Here is a 25,846-nt window from a genome sequence, read left to right on the forward strand (position 1 = left end):
AGAATGGGGTTTAAAAAAAAGTTAGGAACTCTATGACCCTCGTGGAGTTCTATAATGTGTCAGCAACATGCATTAACAGGTAAGGGGGAGAAACTGATAAGGCATCCTAGCAGCACCCTGTTATTTGATTACCCAAATATCAGCTTGGTTGTATAATGGATCTAACTTCTTTTAGAATGTCCCAGCAACTGATGGCTTTAGCTAGCTAGAAAATAACAAGATCCAGATGCTGCCTGTCTGCACAACTCTCAACTCTTTAGGACCCCAATACTGAGAAAGGGGAAAAATTTCTATGGGTATGTGTCTGTCTGCCTCATTCTCTTCTCCCCTCATGCATTCACATTTCACTGGCAAAGACTATCTTGCACACATCTTTAGTAAACTATGTGTGGTCTTCATTGTTGTCCAATAGTAACAGGTTAAAAAAAATGGATGACAATTTCATTCATCTTAAGCCGAAGTTTCATTTCTAAATATTTTTCCAAAGTAGAAAGCAAAGGCTAAAAAGACAGCATGATATTTCAAATATTTGGCAAAATGCAGCTACATGAGTAAAAAAGGGATGGTATATAATATTTTTCACACAATAGTTGAAAGCTTTATTTTTTTTTCAAAAAAAAAAAAGGGAAAGGAGTGTAAGGGGATGGATTATACATTTCCCCCCATTTTCCCCCATGTCCTTGCCTTTCTGGGGTTTTGAGGAAAGGCAACAATCGATGTTTCCCAATCCCCCGAGCAGTTTCAGCTAAAGGCTAAAGAGAACAGGAGAGCCAGGGAATGACGCTGCTGCATCGGCGGCAGAACAGCGAGAGCTAAGCACTCACAAAGGTAAAATACAACGCAAGTCGACCTTGGAGGGGCAGGGAGAGCCATCAGGCAATTAGAAAAAAAAAAGATAATAAGATAACAATAATGTTTAACACAGCACTAACATTCTGCACTGTCTGGCTGTCCACTCAGACTCGGTTCAATCAGATAGAGAATAAATGAAAGGGAACTGCATCATGAAGGGCAGGACTCTAATCTTATCAAGGGGTTCTGGGGACAATACGCTTCACTCACTCTGCATATTTATTTATTTTAAAGACTGAAGAGAAAGGCTACAAATGGAACAGGAAGATAATTGAATTATGAAGGAAATGTCATCTGAGCTCTAAAAACTTAAACTGTTCCAAAGTAGGGTGGTATTTTTTCCAAAGGGAAATCCTCATTTCCCCAGTATGCCCCCAAAAGAATCGGTTGTTTTGGATTATAAAAATGCACAGAGACCACATCTAATTGATTTGGCAATTCCTAGGTGTGATGTCACACCTGAGAATTATAATTGTGTCTGGATATCTCCATTGGCTCCAAAGTTCACATTTGGCACTGCCCTCCGCATGGTTACATAGGATATCCTTTGTGCAGTTAAGCACAGTACACTCTGGATCATCTGGGTACAGACAGTCATAAACTAAGGTATTTAACCAATTCGTGTCCAATTATTATCCATTATATTCCATTTCTTTACAAGACACAGGCCTGTTTTCCAAAACTGTGCTGACTGAGGAAGGGGAAGCAGTTTCTAAAAGTAGAAAGAATCTATTTTCAGAGTCTCTTAAATGTCATATGGAGTGTCCAGATCAGACCTCAATATTTAATGAAATATTAAACACATATTTTAAAATAATATCCATCTTCCCATTGATTTTGATTAGCTTCTCCTGAGCCCTTCCCACATCCTTGCCTCATTCCAAACTTGGGCGACTCAAAGTTTGAGATTCTTTCTACCCCCTCCCCCCATCAACCCAACACATCCTACCTAGTGGAAACCACGATTTCAAAGCTACAAACTCCTTGAATTCACACATAGCAACACTAAAATTGTAACTCATATACTCCCCATGGATGATCAGGGATTTGGAGGAAAATCTTCCCCTTAACCACCGCTGTCTACCTGTGATGGACAAGTGAGCCTTTAAACCAAGTTAAGCCCTCCGAAACAACAAAGGGACTGAACTGAAACTGCGATCCCCTATGGAATGAGAAATCTACAATTCTTACACTGGCTAGGTCTACCCTCCACTGCTCTCCTCCAGCCCCAGCACCCCTGTTCTGCCCATCGCCTTTGCCTGGTATTCTCCTGGTTGTGAAACATAGAAGGAAGGGGAGTGAGTGATGGGGAGGGGGGCACAGAGAGAGAGAAAGCAGTAACTGACTAAGTGCATAATGCAATCACATTGCCCCCGCTGGACAGACCCAGCAGGCAGCATGTGCCATACCTTGGTTTGGAGATAATGAGGATAGCAGTAAGTGTACTGAGGGTACATTTGTGGTTGCTCCAAACGTTTGCCCATGTAGCTGGAATCTTTATCTCCGATGCAGGGGAACTCAGTTGGCAGGGTGTAGTGCCCCGGGCCTTTCTTTCTCAAAAACACTATTCCTGACAGTGCTGATGACTGATGAAACTCCGAGACTTCCTTGTCTTTAGACTGCTCGCTAGTTCCAACACAGCAAGAATTTCAAAAGAGGGAGAGAAAAAGTCGGGGGCAGGAAAAAAATCCCCCACTCTCACCCCGCCAAATCTTGCCTTGGACCCCTGCCCGCCCCTGACCCCCTTCAGTTATGATCCGGGGCTTTTCCTCCTGTAACAGGCTGGTCTGTAGTAATGTCAATTTCCCCCGTTTGGAGGGCAGGGCAGGGGGGGTGGGAAGTCCTGGTACAGGAATCTGGAAGATTGTAAACTCCGAGCTGCAGACCTGCTTCCCTCTCTCTGTGTGTGTCTCTCCCTCTCTTGCTCTTTCTTTCTTTCTGTTTCTCTCTTCCACCACCAAAAGGAGAAAAAAAAAAAAAGAAAAATGGAAAAAAAAGGGGGAAAAAAAGAAAAAAGAAAAGAAGCTTTCTCCAGCTTAGTTGCCGCTGTCTCCCTCACAGAGTGACATGGTGTTTAAGGTTTGTCTTGTCTTTCATTCAAACCCCCTCCTTCCAGCCAGTGGGTGGAACTAGAGTGAGCCTCTCCCTGGAGAGGCAGACGCAGGCCAGAAGGCTGCAGTATTTCCTCCAAGAAAAAAAGGGAGAGAGAGGGAAGGAAGGGGGGAGGGAGAGAGGGAGGGAAGAGGGAGGGAGGGAGAGAGAGAGAGAGAGAGAGAGAGAGAGAGAGAGAGAGAGAGAGAGAGAGAGAGAGAGAGAGAGAGAGAGAGAGAGAGAGAGAGAGAGAGAAGGAAGGAAGAGAGAGGGAGAGAGGGAAGGAAGAGAGACAGAAGAGAGACAGGGGGAGAGAGGCTGCCCGCCTGCCCGCCTGCCTTCCTCAGTCCCTCCTGCAAGTGAAGTCTCGCTTCCCTCTGCTGGCTGTCTGGAAAAGCAAAGCCATGTTTCCAGGCAGGCAGCTGCTGGAGCCTGAGCTGAGGCACGATGGAGCCGAGGAGGCTGAGTTGGGCTGGGCTGGCCTGGGGAACTTCAGCGCCAGCAACCGATGGAGTATTGACTCTTTTGCCCACGCCGGGCAAACGGGAGCCGCCAGCCTGCCTCTCTCTCTCTCTCTCTCTCTCTCTCTCTCTCTCTCTCTCTCTCTCTCTCTCTCTCTCTCTCTCTTTAATTTTCATGCCTCCTCTTTTTTTTTTCTTTGTTTCTTTTCTTTTTCTTTTTTCTTTTTTTTTTGGCGGGGGGGGAGTGAGAGGCAGCAAGTTAGGAGAAAAACCAAACAACCAAGTAAAATAGAAAAGACTATGAAAGGAGAAGGAAAAAAGTATAAGAGGGAATGGAGGAGGAGGAGAAAAGGGGTATCCCTGGAAAGAATGCCTGGTGAATGTATGAGAAAGAGGAGAAAGGAGAGAGGGAGAAGAGAGAGGGAAAAGAAAGAATAAAAGAAAGGGAAGATGGAGAGAATGAGGGGAGAGAGAAGAGAATGAAAGAGGGAGAGGAGTGGGGAGAGGAGAAAGAAAAGAGAAAGGAAAAGAAAAAGTAGGTAAAGAGAGGAGGAAGAAGAAAAAAGAGGAAAAAATAAGAGAGGGAAATGAGAGAAGAAAGGAAGAGGAGAAAAAGAGAGGCAAAGAGGAGAGAGAGGAAAGGGAGATAAAATGAGAAAAAGAAAATAGTGAGGAAGAGAAAGGAGAGAGAGAGAGAGAGAGAGAGAGAGAGAGAGAGAGAGAGAGAGAGAGAGAGAGAGAGAGAGAGACTAACCTTGCTGCTTTCAGGGGAGAGGGGGATGCCTTAATGGTTAGAAATAAACCTGTTAACACACTAGAACCAGATGCTTCCTGAATCAAAGCTCAGGTCAAGGGGCTAACCCTTCTTCTCCTGGGGAGCTCAGAAGACTGAGAAGGGCTGTGGAAATGTAAAGCCTATTTTGGAAGGTTAGTATCCAATAGAAACATGAGATTTCAGATTTTCTTAGCCATTAAGCAAGAAAAGAAAAGAAAAGCAAAAGAAAGATCTCTTAGGTTCATTGGATTCTTTTTTATCACCATGCTTATCTCAAATTATATCCCTGCATAATTAATTTGATTCATGTATCAGATTATTGGTGGCTTCACTGACAATTATTTCTAAATAAAAAAAAGTATAATTACTAGGCTGATTTTTTTTTACTAATAATATGTAATATTCCTACATGACAGTCAGCTGCTATATTATAATACAAATTGTTTCAGGAGAAAATGTATTTCCTTAAAGGGACCCTTTTCAAGGCAGGCAAGGCTAAAATTAGACCCGCCAGCTGTGTTTTTCTTTTGGGTGCTGGCGCATGCCCGTGGCATAGGCACACCAATGGGCTTTATATTCTTGGGAGTAGGCAAGAAAGTGAAAGGTCTAAGAGAGGTCTTCTGTTAGGGGACAGGTTCCTATGCTGTCCTATTACCAAATGGATGAGAACAGAGGAGACAAGCAGAACAGACACGCATGGCAAATATATGGATCTACCATCACTGGAGGAGTCATTTGCTCATCCAGGCAATTATTGGTTTGAAGGTAGAAAGGTCATAAACTACAGATACGAAATGTTGCATACGGTGTACTGCCAGATTTAGTCACTTGACAGTTTCTTTTGCTTAATTGATTTTCTTTGTTACAATAGTGGAGGTAGGTCTATGACGATGCTGTAAACATCAATAAAATTTTGTTAAAAAAACACAAGGATGTGTGTGTGTGTGTGTGTGTGTGTGTGTGTGTGTGTGTGTGTGTGTTTGCGTTTATATGTATGGGGAGAAGAGAGAAGTGACAGGTCAATCTAATTCCTTTAGACCAAAACCATACCTCCCCCCCAAAAAAAGTTGGAAATGCTAATGTCTTTATAACACGCAGTAGAAAGTCTAAGTTCCAATAGCCACTTCATCCTTTACCAGCTATGTGAGCCAGGGCAAATTACTTAAACCCTCTATACTTCAAGTATGTCATTTAGAAAACAGGGATAATCATCTCTGACCTGCCTTCATACAGAAAGTGGAACTAGTAACACTGGCATGTTCATAACAATAACACACACTGCTTCTCCTGAGGTCAGTTTCAGCTCTAAGAGCCAAGATTCCATGGGTCTAAATTGCTATGGTTGGTGGTCGAATCAGACATGCTCTTGACATTGACACATCTGCTAATGCCTCAGGAGGCCAAGTCACACATAGCAAGCATCTCAGGAAAGTTCCCGGCACTTTACTAACACCACCATGGGTTCCCACACAAACCATCACACTCCACAAAAACATATCCCACTCCAATGGGTAACTGACATCTTTGAGGCACCAACTGTCGTAGCCTAAGATGTCCCTTTCCACTTTGAAATCTTCACTGAAGTAACACGTGGAGATCCAATGTGGCTTTTACACTCGTGAAAATTAAGTCTCCCACTGATATCAGTAGTCATGGCAATCTGGGTGTCCCGTCATTCAACTCAGTCAGTTTTTAAATCTTTTCTGCTCTATTGGACAGGTGTTGCTTTCCATTTAAATGATCAAGTTAAGGTAAGCACTAACTGGTTTAAGGTAGTATCTAAATTGGAGCCCAGCTGTGCTCCATTTTCAGGCTAACCAACAACTCTTGTACAGTTCCAAGGATGGTAAAATGAATCAAGAATTCTGACTCTTCCTGGTTACACCTGATTTATAATCTAGTCTGGAGAGGCATAAGTTCAAGACAACTCAGTCATTACTCTGATAGAGACCCAGGGTCAGACATATCAGCTTACTTTTTTTTTTTTGGTAAACAGTATTTTATTTTTCCAATTACATGTAAAGATAGTTTTGAACATTCATGTTTTATAAGATTTTGAGTTTCATTTTTTTCCTCCCTTCTCCCTCCCCACCCCATTCCCCAAGACAGCAAGCAACTGATACAGGTTATACATGTACAATCAAGACATATCAACTTATAAAGGGCATGTGATGAGGATCAATGAGAATAGAATGTGGGGGGAGGGAGACAGAGACAGCGAGACAGAAATAAAGAGAGAATGTAATAATATAATTAGTCCTATTGAAGACTGTTAAAAGTAGCTAGTTTTTAGTTAAATACATTTTAGTTAAATCTATTTCCTTTTTAGTTAAATGTATTTCTCATACACTCATATACAAATGTGTTTCTCATACACTCATATAAATGCAAAGGAAAGATGTGATATGACTAAGGAAAGCCATGGTGGATAAGGAGGTAGTAATCTAAGGAAGCTGCTTATCATGTTGTTCTTGTTGGGTTGTGTCCAATTCTTTGCGACCCTATCTGGGGTTTTCTTGGCAAAGACACGGTGGTTGGCTCTTCCTTCTCCAGCTCATGTTATAGATGAGGAATTCAGGCAAACCCTTAAGTGACTTGACCAGAGGCACCCAGTCAGTAAGTGCCCCTGGTAGTTATCCTGGCAAAGGATTCTCCTTATTAAAACAGATGCAAATAACTGCCCATGGAAAAATATCATTGTTTAGGAAAATGAGCATTTCACATTTTTTTATATTGCAATCATAGAGTAGAACAAAAGTCCCTCTAGAAGTAGGAGTACTGGGTTCAAATTTCACCCAGGATGCTTAGTACCCATGTGACCTTGGGCAAGTCATTGAAGCTCTCTAAGCCTCAGTTTCTCCATCTGTAAAATTAGGAGATTGTACTAGATGCCTATCCAGCTCTGTCTATGAACCTCTGATTCTGGGAAGTCATGGAGGACCTGGATAGACATTGTTTAAAAGAACAGCCCCCTCCTCCATTTCTTACCCTTTCCATTCAGATATGAGAATCCTGTATACAAACACATAGCAATTGCACTTTAAGAAAAGTGTTAGGTTAAATGAAGATCACAGAAAGATAACAGGCTATCTGGTCTGAATAAGCAGCAGCACTTTTGCTTCAATATTTTGTTGATTTTTGTTTGTTTGCTTGTTTGTTTGTTTGTTTCTGGAAGTACCATTGAGTGTGGGACAGGAAATTCAGCGAAAGCTCCAGTTGAAGTTGGTACCTAATGAAGCCCAGGCTTGTATTTCAAATCTTACCGTTTAAGCAGAGAAGAAAGTACTAAGTATTTGATTTGACCATGAGAGTACCTGGTCAAAAATCTTTAATGGCTCCCTATTTCTTTTAGGAAAAAAAAATACAAAATTCTTAGCTTGCTACTTACATACTTCCAAAATCTGGCTCCCAACTATCAGCCTTATTACACCCCTACTTATACTATACATTCCAGTCAAACTGGCTGGCTTGCTCCTCCTCCTTCATCTCTCGATGGATTTCCTCCTCACCCTCCATCTCTCAGAGCCCCTATCTTTGTTTGAGGCCTACTGAGGTATCACCCCCTCCACCAAGCCTTTCCTGATTCCCTAAACTGTAATCTGGTTTCCTTCTGGAAATTAGTTGGTATTGACTTCTCTGTGTATTTGTTGTATCTCCCCAGCTGAATGTAAGCTTCTTCAAAGCAGGGCTATTTCACATTTGTCTTTGTATCACTAGTGCCCAGCAAAGGGCCTGGCACAGAGGAGACGTCTAATTTTCTTTAATCAACTTGAAGATACTTTTGGAAGAAAAATCTAAGTCATGGGAATAACAAGTGAAATAAACTAAAAAAAGAAAACAATGGCTTTGATCACGTGTGCCAATAGAGTATAGAAGAGGCACGAAATGAGTAATGCGAAAAACAATTAATAGTCCAAAAATAATTTCTACTTGGGTTTGTAATGAAATCAGTGACCCCCTAGTCCCATAGACAAACATGCACAGATGTTCATCTTCTCTGCTCAACCTCAATCTTTCTGGTTCAGTGTGTGTGAGAGTGTGAGTGTGTGAGAGAGAGACAAGATGTCTAATGGTCAGCTCATACCTACCTGTTCCTGTGACAGGACCTTCAAACTCTGGATGGCTAAACAGTCCAGGTCCATGGACAGGAGTCCATCACTCAGACATCTGGTCTCAAACACTCCTTTTCCCCGCCATTTTGGTCAGAAGAAGGGGACTAGTGTGGAGCATCACAAGTTCAACTTTGCCACTCACTGTGTGCAGTAGGCACAGGTTTGCCCCAAGGCAGCCAGCCCGGTTCCCAAGTGGTCCTGGGCTAACTTTCAGGGGGCTCTGCAATGGACCATGTTGGTGTTACCATTTCTTTTAGTTCTGCTGTAGTGAATGTATCCCTTACCATCATCTTCTCTTGGTGTACCCTACCCCTTTCTCTATGTCCCCTGAATTGTGGTGCTTGTATTCCCTTAATAGAATCTCCATAATGGCCCCTGAAGCCTGGCCCACCAGGTCATGATCATGTGCTGTAGGTGGAAGTGAGCCCCAAGAGCAAGTGGAAGCTGACAAGTACAGACGTGTATGTGGGCATGCACTGCTGCCCACTTCCATAGCATCAACAGAGGAGCTGTCCTTCCTCTGAGAATTGAAGGATGAACCAGGAGAATTCAGACAACTTACTAGGGACTCTGAGGTCAAGGAAAGACATCCCTTTGTTTTGAATTAATATGGAATGCTGAAGCAAGTTACAACAGAAAAATTGCCTCAGAATTCTCTCTTCTCTGCTTGTTCCCCTCTGGCTCCAGTGCTGGGCATTCCTTTTGATCCCCCCCCCCAAGAAGGGGGTTATGTCAGGAATGAAAAGTAATAAAAAGATAACTGATGAGGCATCCAAAAAAAGGAGTAAGTGGGGAGAGAGAGAGAGAGAGAGAGAGGAGAGAGAGAGTAATAGACACATAAAATGTTTGGGCTAGAAAGCTCATCTAAAACCCCCTAACACACCTTCTCTTATATACCTTCATTTTAGGGGCATAGGATCATAAATTTTCTGATTTCTTCATTTTACAAACAAGGAAAACCAGGTCCAAAGAGAGGCATAACGGGGAAGGGAGCAAGTTAAATGGAATTGCTTGAATTTGAATTCACATCTTTTGATTAGAAATCCAGTGCTGTTGTTGTTGTTTTCTTTTCTGCATTAAATGTTTGCTGACAAGTGTAGAAGTGTACATGGTGAGCTCAAGTTTACCTGGTGAGCCAATGGCAGAGCTGGGTACAAGGGTTGGCAGATAGGAAAGAAGAGGAGAATGAATGAGAACCTTCAGATGTTTCTGAAGCATGGAATCAACGATTTATGTATTTAAAAATTATGGATGCATGAGTCAAGGATATTGTCTATTGCACAAAATTACCTCCCTGTGGGTTTGCTATGGCCTAGCCAAGCCAGCAATCCTAAGCAAGGTGGAGGTGCCTCAGTGAAAAAAGAATGGGATATACAAAGAATTAGGAATGGAATAATGTGGCATTTTCTAGTTATTCACGTATAAACAAACCACAGAATCTGAGGGTTAGAGAAGGCCTCAGAGGACAATTAGTAGACGTCTGAGTGCTGACAATAACCCTATATATAGCATCCCACATAAAATGTTTAGATATCTATTTTTTGCTTGATGGCCTCCATGAGAGGGAAGCTGGACCTCCTTGGACAGTCAACTCCAAGTTGGATAGCTTAACTTGTTAGGACTTTATATTTTCTGGACATCCAGCCTCAATCTGCCATGGCAACTTCCATCTTCTATGGGGGATTGATAAGAGGTCAAAGACAAGATTCACACAGGCCAAAAAAGTATAAGAGGGTTGCGATCTACTCACATATAGAGAGCCTTTATTCTGATAAGATTACAGATCCACTGAAATTCACACTACAGAGTAGGCTTTTTAGAGGACGCTAAGCTCTAGGAAGTTCTCTGTAGCTACCAGGTTAACGAAATGTTAAAAACACAACTATGATTTCATCAGTGTTGGAAGGTCCCACTGCAGAGACTTACTTCACTCATCTACAACTTATTTAAGAGAACTGTGGTGGCTATTGGCCAGGTAAGTCACGTATCCAGAGTCATAGAGTCTGTTGATAATCATTATACTATAAAATTATAAACTATTTTTCTTTATATAAATTCAATGTATTCCTAATCCTTTAATCCAGTAGTGGTATTAATGAAAAATTTACAAAATACACATAGGAAAAAAGTTTGGAAGAGGACACAAATAGGGAAATTTTGTAATAAATTCATTAAATTGAATACCCACTTTCAAACAAAGACAAACTATGTAATGTAATTGACGATTTCATCTACAACCCCCTTTTGGTCTTTTTTTGCATATTTGTGTTGATAATTGTGTTAATTGAAAAAAAAGGGAGAGAGAGAATACTTACTTTAAAAAAAAAAGAAAATGAAGTAAAGTCCTAAAAAGATTTAAGATCTTCAGTAGGTACAAATAAACTTTATGTGAGAAAAGTGCCATCAAAGCCAGAAAGCATGTATAATTCTCCCTTGTTACTTAATGTTATCATAAAGGAAACAAATCACACCTGTGAGCATGTGCAGGCAGCAATAGAATGTCCAGCTGTAAACATCCAGATGTTTTCAAAAGGCGTCTGATGACCCACACTACTCGGTATCTTTCCAGCACTCTGCTCAGCTGCTCTATCATCCTCATTTGAATGGGGATTAAACAGACCATCAGATGAGATTTATTTTATCATCAAAGTAATGAAATGAAAAGACACACCAACCACAGAAATCAATGCATCTTCTCCATCCTTAGGTGAGGGGAGGTAATGAGCAGTGGTAAAGATCGAGTGTGTTCTTTATGTTTATATAAATAGCCTGAGATCATAGGATCATAGATCAAGAGCCACAGGGGGCCTCAAAGATCATTCAGTCCAAGGCTTCTTAACCTGGGGATCATGACCTTGTGGTTTTTTTTTTTAGTTTTGATAACTGCATTTCCATATAATTTATTTCCTTTGTAATAAAGTATATTTTATTTTATTCATTTAAAAGCATTATTCTGAGAAGGGTCCATAGTTTTCAACAGATTGACTGCCCAAGGGATCCAGAACATACAACAAATATTAAGGATCCTATATTCCCCTCCTCTCATTTTGCAGATGGGGAAACTGAAGAATAGCAAAGCAAAGTTGATTTGCCTCAGGTCATAACAAATAGCAGAGGTTAGACTCGAAACCAGGTCTTCTGGGTCCCAATAGAATGTTCTTTCCTTTCCATGTGATTCGAGAAACCCCTGTCTTTTCTCAAAGTCAAGACTCTACACATCTAGGAACATTAAATCTACTTCAAAATAACAACATCAACACTATTGAAGCAAGACCCAGAGAAAAATGTCTTTTCTTAGTACAAGAGTGATGACTGCCAACAGCAAATTCAAGCCAAAACACTGAGCATGTAGGAAGCACCAAACAAAGCCCAAACACCATGCTAGGCCAGGCACACAGGAGACAAACACAAGTCAAAAATACTGCAGAGATCTAAAGTAAGAACATTCGGGTTCAAATCTTGGTTCTGATGTTTACTCTCCCTGTGATGATGTGCGAGTCATTCAACCTAGAGACGCCTTGCTTTCCTCTTTCCAATGGATGAGGGAAGGTTGGATTTGGAAAGGAGGATCATAGATTAAAAGCTGAAAGGGATCTCAGAAGTAGCCAAGTTTACCTCCCTCCTTTCATAAAGAACCAGGCCCTCGGAAGTTAAATGAGTACGTCAAGATTGCACGGGGGATAACTGGCATAACCAGGATAAGGTTTTCTTTTCTCAATATATCCCAGCTATTCTATTTACTACCTTGGTGACTTTGGGCAAATCACTGAAACTCTCTAAGCCTCAGTTTCTTTATCTGCAAAATGAGAATATTAGACGAGATGATCTCATCTCCTCCAACTGTATATCTGCTACCTCATCTGGTGTGATTTCTGCCGGCAGGAGTGTACATTCTACAGGGGAATAGGGAACAGATTCATGATTTTATCAGCATGGGGAACCTTCATAGTTTGTCTATGGGCAGCTAGGTGGTACAGTGGATAGAACTCGCAACCTAGAGTAAGCAACACTCATCTTCAAGAGTTCAAATCTGGACTCAAATACTTATTAGCTGTGTGAACCTGGGCAAGTCACTTAATCTTGTTTGCCTCAGTTTCCTCATTTGTAAAATGAACTGGAGAGGAAATGGCAAACCACTTCAGTATCTTTGCCAAGAAAAAACCCCAAATAGGGTCAGGAAGAGTGAGACACAACTGAACAACAACAACAACAACACGGCTTCTCTGCAATTTGGAGAGCTGCCTAGAGTAACAGGAGATGGAGCAACCTGCCCAGGTGCTCAGTCAGTATGTTCAGAGGCAGGATGTGTGAACCCAGGTCTTGCTGCCTCTGAAGCCAGGTATCTCTGCACTCTGCCATGCTGTATCTCCAGCGGGAAGTTTTCTCCTGTTACTCAATGCCCAGAGATCTCTTCCTTCTCTGAGCTCTTAATATATTTATAGTCTACACTGCACCATCAACTAGTACTTAATTATACGCTTTTGTTATAAATAAAATAGCAGAAAAAACCTACCCCCCCAAACCCAATACATACATCAAAAACCTGTAATTATTCAGGACATAAATGTGTTGACATTCTCTCTCTCTCTCTCTCTCTCTCTCTCTCTCTCTCTCTCTCTCTCTCTCTCTCTCTCTCTCTCTCTCTCTCTCCCTCACTCTCTCTCTCTCTCTCTCTCTCTCTCTCTCTCTCTCTCTCTCACTTTATGTATCTTCAAAAGGACACTGCCACCATTGTTGATATCGCATTGTCCATGGGTTCCTGGAATATGGATTTTTTCAGATCTCACTCTTTGAAGCCCTGCCCTTGCCTTGCTGAACAAAGAATGTCACTGTTACAGTGAATCCAATTAACTTTATTCTAATGCAGTTGGAAGATCCCAATGGCACTGCCCAAGGATGCACTTTCGGGCACAGTTTGCTCCAAGAGTAGGCCAGATGGACTTCAAGCTGACATATCCTCCAATGGGAAGCTTAAAGGAGTTATGGCCATTGGAAAACAACATTTTCTAAAAGGAATATCATCAGTTTTCATTGACCTTACAACTTCCAGCCCCCAGGAGCTGAGCCAGTGGGGTCGATATGGCCAGATGTGATTTGCTTTTGGTGCTTCTCTTGCCTTAGAATAATGTCAATGGACTGCCAGAAGTCCAAACAGAAAATCTCCTGATTGATTCGCAGAAGCCATTAACAGTCCTTTAGCTGAGCCAGATTTAGTTGGAAGGTACAGATGCAATGGGAACATGCAACTGCTATCTCTAAACCTTGTCAAAGTGGCCAGAGAAAAGCAGAGGTCCCAGTTCAAAGGGCCATGTTTTAATAATACCCAAAGTATTGCATTGTCCCTTAACACAGAGAATAAAAACTTAATACTCACCTTTATTATATCCTGGACCTCTGTGGCAGACAGTCTGATGAAACCTATGGACCTCTTCTCAGAATCATGTTTTTAAATACATCAAATAAAATATACAGTATTGCCAAAAATAGCTACATTAAAATACAATTTTATGGTTTATTAAAATATAATATACATGTGTATATATATATGTGTATATGTATATATGTATAGGCATACACATGCACATATATTTAGATTCATATATTTCAGTTTAAAAACCCTTGCATTAAAAAGATCATAAATCTGATTTTTGAGTCACCTCTTTTTAGACACAAAGGGAAATTAAAAATGCTGGCTTCAACTATTGCTCTTCCCAAAGAATATCTAGTATGACGTTTGGACGCATGTTCTTCTCTCGGGAGATGCCATGATGCTACCATTTAGAATCTAAGAATAGACTGGGGAGAAGTAATGGATGGTTCTGAAGCCAGACCCTCATTGGGATTCTAATCTTCTACAGACTAACTTTGTCATCTTGAGAAGGATTTTTATCTTGTCTGAACTTCAGTTTCCCCATATGTAAAAAAGTGAAAAAAAAAATCTTTACTTCCTAAATAATAATAGCTAGTATGTATATAGCATATTTGAAGGTTTGCAAAGAGCTTTACACATTTTCCCATTTGAATTTCACAACAACTCTCCTATTATCACCTCCACCTTATAGATGAGGAAACTGAGGTTCAGAAAGGTTAAATGAGCTGCCCAGGATCACAAAGGTAGCAAGTGTCTAAGGTAGGATATCAACCTTGGTCTTCCTGGTTCCAAATTCAGCACTATATCCACTGAGACAGCCACCTAGCTGCCACACTGTGCTGTTTTAACACAGCCTTGAGTTACAGAACACTTGCAATTACCATTTTTGATGTTTATTACCTCCGTGACCTTGGACAAGTCAGTTAACTTCTCTGAGCCTCAGTTTCTCCACGTGTAAAAAGAAGAGGTTGGAATAGAGGGCCTCTTCTACCTCTAAAGCTATGAAGCTATGAAATGAGAAACACAAATGTCAAAAGTACCTTAGAGTATGGTCAAAAATTTAAGATGTTCTTGGGAACAATGAAGGAAAAAAATACCTATGGAAGCAAGGCTTACTATCACCTCATCCTCCATAGTGACACACAACCTCAGCCTTTCTTTTAAGTGCATATTACTATCTATCATTTAAATGGCAATTTAAAGTCTGCAATAACTATATGAAACTCAGAAGAATTACGGGAACACACATGACTTTACATTTTTTTCCCCCTACCTCTGCTTCTCCTTTAAGCAGCCCCTTACCCTCCCCATTTCCTTACTTTTTTTTTCCCAGGTAAAGGAAGATAAAAGAAGCTGTGGGACATTTCTCCCCATTTTATAGATGAGAAGATTGAGGTTCAAAAAAGTCAAATGAGTTGCCCAGGGTCACAAAGCTAGCAAATGTTTCTCCTTTAAGCATCCCCTACTTCCCATTCTGGGGCAGCTAATGGCAGATAAAGTACCTGGCCTGGAGTCACGAAGACCTGAATTCAAATCTAGCCTCAAACGCTTACCAGCTAGGTGACCGTGGGCAAGTCACTTAACCCTATTTGCCTCAGTTTCCTCATCTATAAAATGAGCTAGAGAAGAAAATGGCATGCCACTCCAATATCTTCACCAAGAAAACCCCAAATTGGGTCACAAAGAGTTAGACAGGACTTAATAACAACAACAATCTCCCATTCCCTTCCTTTTCCCCAAGGCTAAGGAAGATATGAGGCAATGGTCCAAAGTGGTGAGAGGGCTGACCTTGGCTCTTAAACACCTTGACTGTGTGACCTTGAGCAAGACATAATAAATCAATGCCCCCCAAACAAACCTCTAAGACTCTGAATTGCACACAAGTGGTTAATCTGCTTTGGTAGTGGGAGCTTTATTATGAGAAGCTCCCTCCACCACTGAAATCTAGTGGTCTGACCCCACAAAGAAAAAAAAAAAGAAGTGATGTTTATGATGAGGAGGACGGATATTTACATAGTACTTTACACTAAGCACTTCACACACATTAACTCAGCAACAACCCTGTATGGTTGTTATCGTATGTAGTATTATCCCCATTTTAGAAATGGAGAAACTGAGGCTCAGATAAGTTAAAGAATTTCTCCATGGTCATTCACCTGGTAAGAAGCAGAGGCAAGATTTGAACCCAGGTCTTTCTGATTCCTAGTCTAATCCTCTTTCCTCAGTGCCATGTGACTTTTCACAATTCTGCCACTGTATGACCTTGGGTAAGTCACTTTTCCTCTTTCTGAACCTCAGTTTCTAGATCTTTAAGATGAGGGGGGTGAGACTAGATGAATTCTATGGTATGATTTGATTCTCAAATCCTATGATTTTCTGGCTATTGGCACACAAAGAAAACTTAGGTCTTTAAGAATGAAGAGAGAGGAAAGGAGAGGAGGAAAGAGGAGAGGAGGGAAGGGGAGGGAGAGGATAAGATGAGAGGGGAAGGGAGTGGAGAATAGGGGAGGGAGAAGTGGTGGGGGAGATGGGGGGAGATAAAAAGAGGGAAGGAGACAGAGAGATAAATAGAGAGACAAAGACTCAGACAATCGGCCTTGAGCTTTATAGGATTCCATAGAAGCTTTATCGCCATTCTTGGCAGCTTTGATCCGGGGAGACCTAAGCCCCAAGTATAGCACGGCAAATTATGATTTACCTTCTTGAGATAATTTTTTTTTCTGCAAATACCCCAAAATCTCCCTAGAATGGTTAATGCTATAGATATGCCCATGACTACAAAGCACTCTAGTGTTATCAGACTCCATTTGGAGTCTTCCTAAGAATGCACCTCTTGATATTCTGAACACATATGTTCATTCTGCAGTCAGGAAGTACGATTAATTTTTCATTTTTTTTCCTTAAGGAAGTTTATAGCTGAAGGTAATGGAGGGAACGTAAATATACTGACTGTTTACAGAGCCTCGTAAACACTGCAAACACAGACAATTAATTGTCACTTTGAGATTTCTACTGGTAATGTAAAATCTTTTCTTTTTCACCATTTAACTCCTCAAAGTTTACCCATGTCATACAGAATTATTTAGGAGGAAATAAATCGCATCCCCTTCTCCTGCCCCCTTGCCCCCTGCACACCTTCTCCTTGCCAAACACCAGTAATCCCATAAAAGGGGCAGAAAGCAGCTGGTTATGCAGCAGCAACACTGAGAAGGTAATTAGTCCAGCCTGGACCTCTCAATAATCAGACCAAGATGTTAACATTTTCAAAGCACTTTCCAAACATTAACTAATTGGTTCTCAGCACACCCCTGTGAAAGAAAAATCTTATTATCCCCATCTTACCAATGAAGGGACTAGCAGAGAGAGGCTAAGTGATTTGGCCTGGGCCACACAAAAAGCCAGTGACAGAACTCAAGTTCAAGAGTAGAGACCACTTGGAACACATGGTTCTGTGCCCAGGACTGGCTTTTGGGTGTTTGGATGTATAAGTAAAAAACTGTGAGGATAAGACTTCTATGTGATGAAGAGAGGGAGGAAAAAACAGGTCTGTGTTTGTAGGGTGGGGAAGATGGCCATTGCTGCCTCTACCCACCACACTGCTGATTGAGGCCTCTCCCCCTCCTCACCAGAGCTATCATTCAGACTGGTAAAGGTCTTGTATTGGCTGCAGAGTTTCTGAAAGGATCCCTAGGACACAGAGACTCTGCCTGTAGGGACACCCCTCCCTACCTTGGCTATCCTCATTAAATGTGACAGTGTTAACTGTACCTCACCTCCCAAGGGGTTGAATATTCACTTCACCTCTTCTGCCTCTTTCTTAGAAAACATGACAAACTCAAACCATAGCCCCACCTTCAAAGACCAATGAGAAAAATAACAATAATAATAATAATAATAATAATAATAATAATACCTCATAGGCTGTCTGCTGAAAACTACCGGCTTCACTCCCTCCTTGCATCTCAATGGGAAATTGTGTGTCATCCTTTCAGGATCATTAGCATGATAGAAAAGATAGAAAGTTACTGACTTCAATCTTTCCCTGTATCCCAATAGGAAACTGTGGGTCATCCTTTCAGGATTGCTAGCAGGATAGAAAAATATCTTTGTGCTAGTGTAGAGAATAAAGTGAATATTGGGGTAAAGAGAGAGACTGCTATATGTCCTACCTCAGGAACTATCAGTGGTAGTGAGAGTGGATGTGAACCTATGGCCCTTGGGGAGAAAATGCATACTTCTTAGCTGGTCCTTTCCATACCTCCATGGTTTAGCTCAAACTTTCATTTCTGACCTTATTTCACATTATCTCCCATACATATCTCACATTTCAGGGGGGATAAAACACTTTTCCTAAAATGGTCACATTATCTCCTACCTCCCAGGTCATTCAGGCAGAACCACTCCTTCCCCAGACACAGACACACACACACAGACACACACACAGACACAGACACACACACACACACACACACACACACACAACACACACACACACACACTGTTCTCTTCCTCCTCAAATTTCATAAAGCATTTTGTCCAGATCTCTCCTTTGGCTCCTTCATATGCCACTAGGTCCAGACATCTACCCCCAACAAAATGTAAGTACCTTAAGGGACAGAATTGTGTCATTTTTTGAAAGCCTGTATTCCCAGAACCAATTGCAGTTCTCTGCACCTAATAAGTATGGGCTTAATAAATGCCAACTGAAATGTTACAATGAAACATTTGACCTTGCTCATGGAAGAAAGCCAAAGGATGAAGGCATGCAAACATACCAATGAAATTGTTATCTCACCAAATTCAATTTAATTCATCAAACAATTACCAGACAACTAAGACACTGCTCCCTTCCGTCATGGAGTTTAAAATCTATGAGGGTAATATGACAGTTCCACAGTGATGCAAAATAATATAGGACAGATGCATTCCATAGGTCCAATAAGCTAAAAGGCAAAGTTGGAGGGGGTGGGGGGAGATTGGAGAGTCAAGGCACAGCGGAGAGACAATATGTCCTCTGTTAAGAATGTCCATGCTCAGTCAATCAGTCGGTAACATTTGTTAAGTGCCTACTATGTGTCAGGCACTATATTCTATGGAAGAATATAAGTTCCTTGAGGACAAGTAATGTTTCATTTAATCTTTGTGTCCCTTGTGCCTAGCACAGTACCTTGCATATAATAAAAGCTTCTTGAAAGGAAATGAATTGAACAAACTGGGGGATATGAATGTAATGGGATATTTTTGCAGTAAAAAAATAACAAATATATGGAATTCAGAAAAACATGGGATGATTTATATGAACTGATGCAAAACCAGAGGAATGACGTCTATTGTAGAGATAATAATATGAAAGAAAAGACCAGTAAAAGGAAGGCAAATTATAAAAGCAATGATGTACTTCCTTCATTCAATGTATCATCATTCACCAAAGCACCCATTTTCAAAGCTCCATGTTATCTTTGGCTCTTTTTTTTTTCTTAGAGTGAATCATGGTATTGACACCTAGAAGGCACCTTAGTAATAATCTAAGAAAGGTTCTTATATTTTTTGAGTGTCCTGGACCCCTTGGTCAGTCAGTCTGGTGAATCATTTTCAGAATCATGTTTTTAAATGTATCAAATAAAATACATAAGATTACAAAGGAAACCAATTATATTGAAGGCAATTATATAGATAGATGGACAGATAGACAGATAGACAGACAGATAGATAGATATTTCAAAATAAGTTCACAGAACCTAGTTTAAGAATCCCTGATGTAGTCAAACTCTTACACGATACAGATGAAAAGACTAAGGCCAAGTGATGTGAGATATTTAGCTTAAGTGACAAAGGGAGTAAGCAGTAGAGCCAGACTTCAAATGCAGGCCCTTTGGTATGAAATCTGGAGTCCTTTGCACTATACCACATCACCCACATTTAATCTTCAGCTTATTTCCTTTCTCCACAAAAATTCTCATAGCTACTCACTCTTCTCTATCTCCAATGGCACCACCGTATTACAGGCTTAGATAGTCTCCTATCAGGTCCTCCTACCTCCACTCTCTGCCATGTCATAATTCATCCTTTATACTATTGCTGGCCTTTCACTTGCATTTAGAAGTAAAGTCATGTCTTCTATACCTCCAAATCTCTTGATGGCTCCCATAGGCCTACTAAGTCAAGCTTAAATTTCTTAGCATGGCATTCAAGTTTCTCCCCAGTCTGGTGCCCGTTAACCTTTCTAGTCTGATCTCACACTGCTCCCCTCCATAAACTCTATGCTTATGACAAACTGGACAAACACTCTTTGTCTTCCACAGCCATGTTTCCTTCCCATTCACCCTCCTTGGTCTTTGTTCATGGAGTTCTTTGTCTAGAATAAAAGCATTGCTGGTTTTAATTCCTATTCATCTTTTAGAGGCCAATTCAAATGGTCATCTCTGCCAGGAAGTCTTCCCTGATCTCACCAGATGGTAATGACCTACCCCACATATCATTTGGATTATGCATCTTTTTAGGTAAAATTTCATGTTTATTATTTTTATATTCTAGCTATCTCTTTGTGTAATGATTTAATTACTCTAGGTGTCCCCCTCTTATGCTGAAAGATTCATGATGGTAGAGACCATGTCTTAGCTTTATTCTTTTTCTCTCTCAATATCTAACACTGTGCTCTGAACACAGTAGGCATTTAATGCATGCTTACTGAGTGAAGCCAATATTCCATTCAGTCTTCTAAGAAAAACAAAGAAACAAACAAAAAACAGTATATGAGATTATTCTATTCTCTCTTGTTGGAAGGAAGGAAAAGAAGGAAAGAAGGAAGGATGATAGGATGGAAATAAGGAAGGAAGGGATCAAGGAAGGAAGGAAAGGAAGGAAAGGAAAGAAGGAAAGAAAGAAAAATGGAAAGAAAGAAAAAAGGAAGAATGAGTGGTAAGGCTAACTTTTCCTACTGTCCTCTCCTGTCCTCTCCTCTCCTGTCCTCTCTTCTCTCTCCTCTCCTTCTCTCCTCTTCTCTCCTTTTAATTAAAAAAAAATTTCTGGGGCAGCTAGGTGGCACAGTGGATGCAGCACCAAATCTGAAGTCAGGAGGAACTGAGTTCAAATCTGACCTCAGACACATAACACTCACTAGCTGTGTGACTCTGGGCAAGTCACTTAACCCCAATTGCCTCACCCCCCAAAAAAAAATTCTTTCCCAAACAAACCCCTCTAGAATCTGTGATACTATCTCTCTCCTATGTCTCGATGTCTTTCCTATGTCTCTTCCTATGTCTCTCTCCCCAGAAATAATTATCTTCCATTTACTATCGGGTCTGGCACTCAATCATTAAACTGCATGTTGATTAGGAAGAGTCAGAATTTGCTAAATGTTTGCTTTTGCATGAAATTTTTTCCTTTTTTTTTTAATGAGTCTATTTCTGACTCCCAAAGGATGATGGTGGTGGTAGTGATGACACTACATTAGAGAGTATTTTATAGTCAGCCACATACTCTATATACATTATCCCATTTGATCTTCACAGCACCTCTGTGAAGTTGATGCTATTATCATTTTCACCGTACATACAAAGTGACTGAGACTCAATGAGTTTGAGGCCATGTACTTGCCATCATGGAGCTTATGACATCTCCTTAGATAACTAGCACAAAATTTTATGGGATAAATGTATTAGAAGATCACTCCAATAATGTGTAATATAAGACATGGGAGCTGAGGAGAGGGAGGCAAGGCCACACTGCCAGTAAGTATCTGTGGCAGAATCAGAACCCAGCTCATCCTGACTCAATGCCTTAGGTCACAGATGCCGTTCAGGACACCTTTTCCTAATGCTAGTGTAACAAGAGCACTTATGTCAGGTCCCTTGGAAAAACAATATTCATTTTCCATAAATGATGGTAGGATTTGTCTGTAATGACCTGGGATAAATATATGGGCTTCAATAGGTTGAATTGGGGAAAATCTTGTTTTTTCAATCAGGTCTAGTATAACCAGTTGTCTTTTCTGCCATGTCCTTGCAAAACTGAGGCAACCTCTGTGAGAATGTTTAACCTCCTGCTCCATAACCATTTCTTTCCTTCCAGAGCGAGGCAGGGCTAAGCTTTTTGAAAAGTTCAGCCCCACATTTTCCAGAGTTGGACCATGAGGTTTTTTTTCTTCCTTTTAGCCAGGTAGTATTGTTGACATTTATGTGCCTGTCTCTTGGATGAGCTGGAAGGCCAAGGTCCTGACCCCTGACTTGCCCTACCCAAGGTTCCGGTGGCCCTTTTCTCCAACAGATGGGGAGTGTGTACTGATGTGCTCCTGGCCTCATTTCAATTTGGGTAATTGCATTCTGCCTGCTTGAAATGTACCCTCCAGTTTCAGCTGGCTGGGATATTATGCTCCATTCTCTGTCCTGAACTGCTGGCTGGGCCATAGGAGACATTGGAACAGCTGGTGCGTTCCACCCCAGAAGTGGCCGCATTCTGGGGTGACAGGTGCTCTCCTTGCTCCTAGTGAATACAAATCCTAGAAGCAAACATGGCAGGGATGCTTTGGTTTATTAACTCACCTGACCACACGAAATGCAGGCAAAAGGCGAAGAGGAATGTAAAGCAAAATACATTTTCATTAAAGTCTTTTCTATCTCCATAAATTCTATAATTTCCTCAGACTTGAATCCTGCCAAAGATAAACAGCACATGTTGCTAAGTTGTTCGTTATCCCTCATGAGAGTAGCCTGTGACAAAGTGTGGGAGCATGGGAATCAAACCTTGTGTGGGCAAAGGTCAAGCTATAAAATAGAAATGCATAGGTTCATAGGCTTTAGGGCTGGAAGGGGCCTTAGTCATCATAATGCAAGAAATCTAGAGCTGGAAAGAGACCTCAGAGGTCATTGTAATAAATCAATAAGCATTTATTAAGCACCCACTATATGCCAGGCACTGGGTATACAAAAAGAGGCAAAAGACAGTACCTGCCCTCAAGGAGCTTACAATCATTTAGCGTAACTCCCTCATTTTACATATATGGACACTGAGGCCCAGGAAGTTTAACTAACTTGCCTCAAGCCACACAAATAAAAGCAAGATTTCAACCCAAACCCTATGATTCTAGAACCTTCAACATCTGGAGACAGCTAGGTTGCTCAGTGGTTAGAGTGCTGGTTCTGGAGTCAGGAAGACCTGAACTGAAATGGGCAAGTCACTTAACCTCTTTCTCCATTAATTTCCTCATGTCTAAAAATGGAGTACCAATGGCTCCTACGTTCCAGGGTTGTTGTAAGGATCGAATGTGAGCATGTTTGTAAAATGCTTTGTAAACCTTAAAGTGCTATGTAAACGTTGGGATTATCCCAGAGCACAATATCTTCATTTAATAGATAAGGGAACTCAGGTGCAAGTTACTTGAATTCAACAAGCATTTATTAAGTGCCTTGGCACTTGAATTCTGACTCTGACACTTACTACAGGACCTGGGGAAAATCACTTAACTGCTATTTGCTTCAGTTTCCTCATCTGTAAAAAGAGAGGCATGACTCAAGGGCTCTAAGATCCTTCCCAGCTCTCAGTCAATGTTATAATGTATATAATAAAGACAAATACTAAATAGTAACTATCCTCAAAGAGCTTATATTCTACTGGGGTGAAAGAAGGAGAGGGGAGGAAAAACATATACTGAATTCAAATATAAACATATATACAAAGAAAAGCCAAAGTAATTTCTTGGATAAGGAAGGATACTTACAACAGAGGGAGGCAGGGAGGAGGGGAGGTTCAAAAAAGCCCTCTGTAGGAGGTAGTTCTTGAGCTAAACCTCCAGGGAAGCCAAGAGGTGCAGGTATAGAGGGAGAGCATTCCCAACTTAGGGGGCAGCTTGTGCAAAGGAATAGGAAATTGAATGTCTCATTGAGAGAGGAAGCTTGACTTCCTCAAGGTCACACAAGCAGCTAAAATTGGAAATCGAACCCAAATCATTTGGTTCTAAATTCTCAGCTCATTCTATATGCTCTAAGTATGGCAGACTGGTTTGTTTTTTTTCTCACATGCATAAAACTACAGGCCATATTTACTAAATCTTTCAGATGAATCCACAACAAATCAGACTTCTCCCCTCTAAACCATCAGTGGACATATTTCTTCACCAAGTCCTTTCTCTCCTCACTTCTCAATGACACATGACAAATAAGCCACAAACACAATGGTGCCCCAATAATGAATAGGCTGAGCACCATAAGACTGCTTGAAGTTGACAACTGGAAATTGCAAGGAGGAAAAAGATTTTGCCTCTGTATGCATTCGGGAACATTAAATATTTTAGCTGTAAATGTCAGATCTTACCAATGGCTTAGAAGCCATTCCCAGAGTCTCATAACATTTATAAGTATCTGTTCAGCCTGTCCCAATTCCTTTTCATTTGGGTTTCTCTGGGTCACCATAAACCTGCCCGGAGGCTTGAGCCTCTGTAGCATTCAGCATGACTGGAATTCTAATTTGTGCCATTCAGGCACCTTGGCTGTGGAGTATGTATGCACCGATGCCCGAGGAACCTTGAGTAGCTGAGGAAAATTTCTCTATGGGAGAAAGGGCCCCTAGCAACATGAGCTAGCCCTGGGGCTCTGCAGGTATGGCCCTGCCTTTTTGTATGGTATGGCTAAGAATAGGTTTCCCTGCTTTTGTTCCTTTATATCTCCATTGAGGCCTCCCATTCAAGCTCTGAGGACAAGAGTAGCATGTCCTATGAATAGTCTATCCATCAACGTAGACTTTATCAAGGCCCACGACAGAGGGACGGAGCAAGCTCACACCCTAGGGAGTTTGATTAAGTCCTCTGAGTTACTCAGTTCTTCACAGTATCCAAGATGCTTGCCACCTTTAATTCAATTCAACAAGCATTTATTAAATGCCCATGTCAAAGGAGGAAACCTCAGAGATACCTAGTCCCACCCTTTCCTTTTACAGACAAGGAAGTGAACACCCACGGTTTCAGAGGCAGGCTTTTAAACCAATTCCTCTGAAACAAGATTGGGTGCTCTTTGTAATGTACTATACCAGGAATTATGCTAGATGTGATGGATACAAAGATTTTTTTTTTAAGTTCCTACCCTCAAAGAGCTTACATTCTACTGGGAGGGGGAAGGCTAGATATACACACAGCTAATTAAGCACAAAATACAAAGAAGCAAGTAATTACCACACACACACACACACACAAAGTATACACAGGGCTGAGAGAAGCGCTAACAACTTATAGGAAATCAGTAAAGGCCTTGTGTAGAAGGTATACCTGGCACTGACCCTTGAAGGCAGCTATAGATTCTAAGAGACGGAGATATGGAAGAAGAGTTTTCTAGTTACCTAGAAACGGTCTGTGCAAAGATAGAGAGGTTGGAAATGGAAAGATATGTATAAGAAAGAGACAAAAGGCCAGTTTGGCTGGGAGGTAAAGGGTATGAAGAGAGAGAGAGATGGGATGATTCTGGCTGGAGCTAGATTATGAAGCAGTCCAAGTGCCAAACCGAGGAGTTTGCATTTTCTTTTAGACACCAGAGGTAGGGACCAAAGTTTAGGATAATTCATTCAGAGCTAGAAGAGGCCTCATCAGATGGCATCTACTCATAGGTTCATAGAATTAAAGGTGACCCTGTCATTTTACAGATGAGAAAACTGAGGCCTCTCAAGAAAAGTAATGACTTGGTCAGACCCACACTTTAGTAAAAATCAATATGGCAGCCACATTAAAGACTGAATGAAAATCAGAGAAAATGAAGGCAGGAAGAGAAAAGCAGCAGGAGCAGTAGTAGTCAAAGACGACAAGTAGTCAATATGATAGGTCTAGTGCCTCTTAGCCCACAGAAAGGACTCTTTCCATAGAAGCAGCCCACTAGGAATCTAATACCAGTTTTAGATGGCAGATGATAAGACATTAAATATCCTTCTAAGGAACCTGAAATTTAAATTAGGAAAAGAACTGAAAGACTATCTAGTCTGAACCCTTCACTTTATAGATGAAGAAAAATAGGTCATGATTTCAAGTGAATTGCTTAAGGTTATACTCGAAAGACTATACTATTGTAAATTTGGTTGTTCCTTCCAACAATACATATGAGCAGACTTCAATCATCCATGCCCATCTACTCTGTGGATTTGCCAGAAAGTACACCCTATTTCAACCCAGAAGTAAAAGTCACAAAAGTAATAAAAATTGCTGACACCC

At 41.1% G+C, this 25,846-nt stretch overlaps 1 protein-coding gene across 9 annotated transcripts in view; it reads right to left on the minus strand.

Annotated features, from left to right (window-relative positions):
* Positions 1-25,846, minus strand: part of RBMS3 (RNA binding motif single stranded interacting protein 3) — a 1,402,476-nt gene that overhangs the window by 732,194 nt on the left and 644,436 nt on the right. The window contains exon 1 of one of the 9 annotated variants that reach the window (XM_020993349.2): positions 2,262-3,212. The exons of the other annotated variants lie outside the window; for them this stretch is intronic. Within the exon in view, the coding sequence (XP_020849008.1) occupies positions 2,262-2,336 (75 nt within the window). The 5' untranslated portion in view covers positions 2,337-3,212. Of the gene's footprint in view, positions 1-2,261; positions 3,213-25,846 lie in introns of those variants that run through there. 9 annotated transcript variants of the gene reach the window in all.

The sequence above is a fragment of the Phascolarctos cinereus genome, unplaced genomic scaffold (assembly GCF_003287225.1).
Source record: "Phascolarctos cinereus isolate Bilbo 61053 unplaced genomic scaffold, phaCin_HiC Scaffold_1;HRSCAF=81, whole genome shotgun sequence".
NCBI lineage: Eukaryota > Metazoa > Chordata > Mammalia > Diprotodontia > Phascolarctidae > Phascolarctos > Phascolarctos cinereus.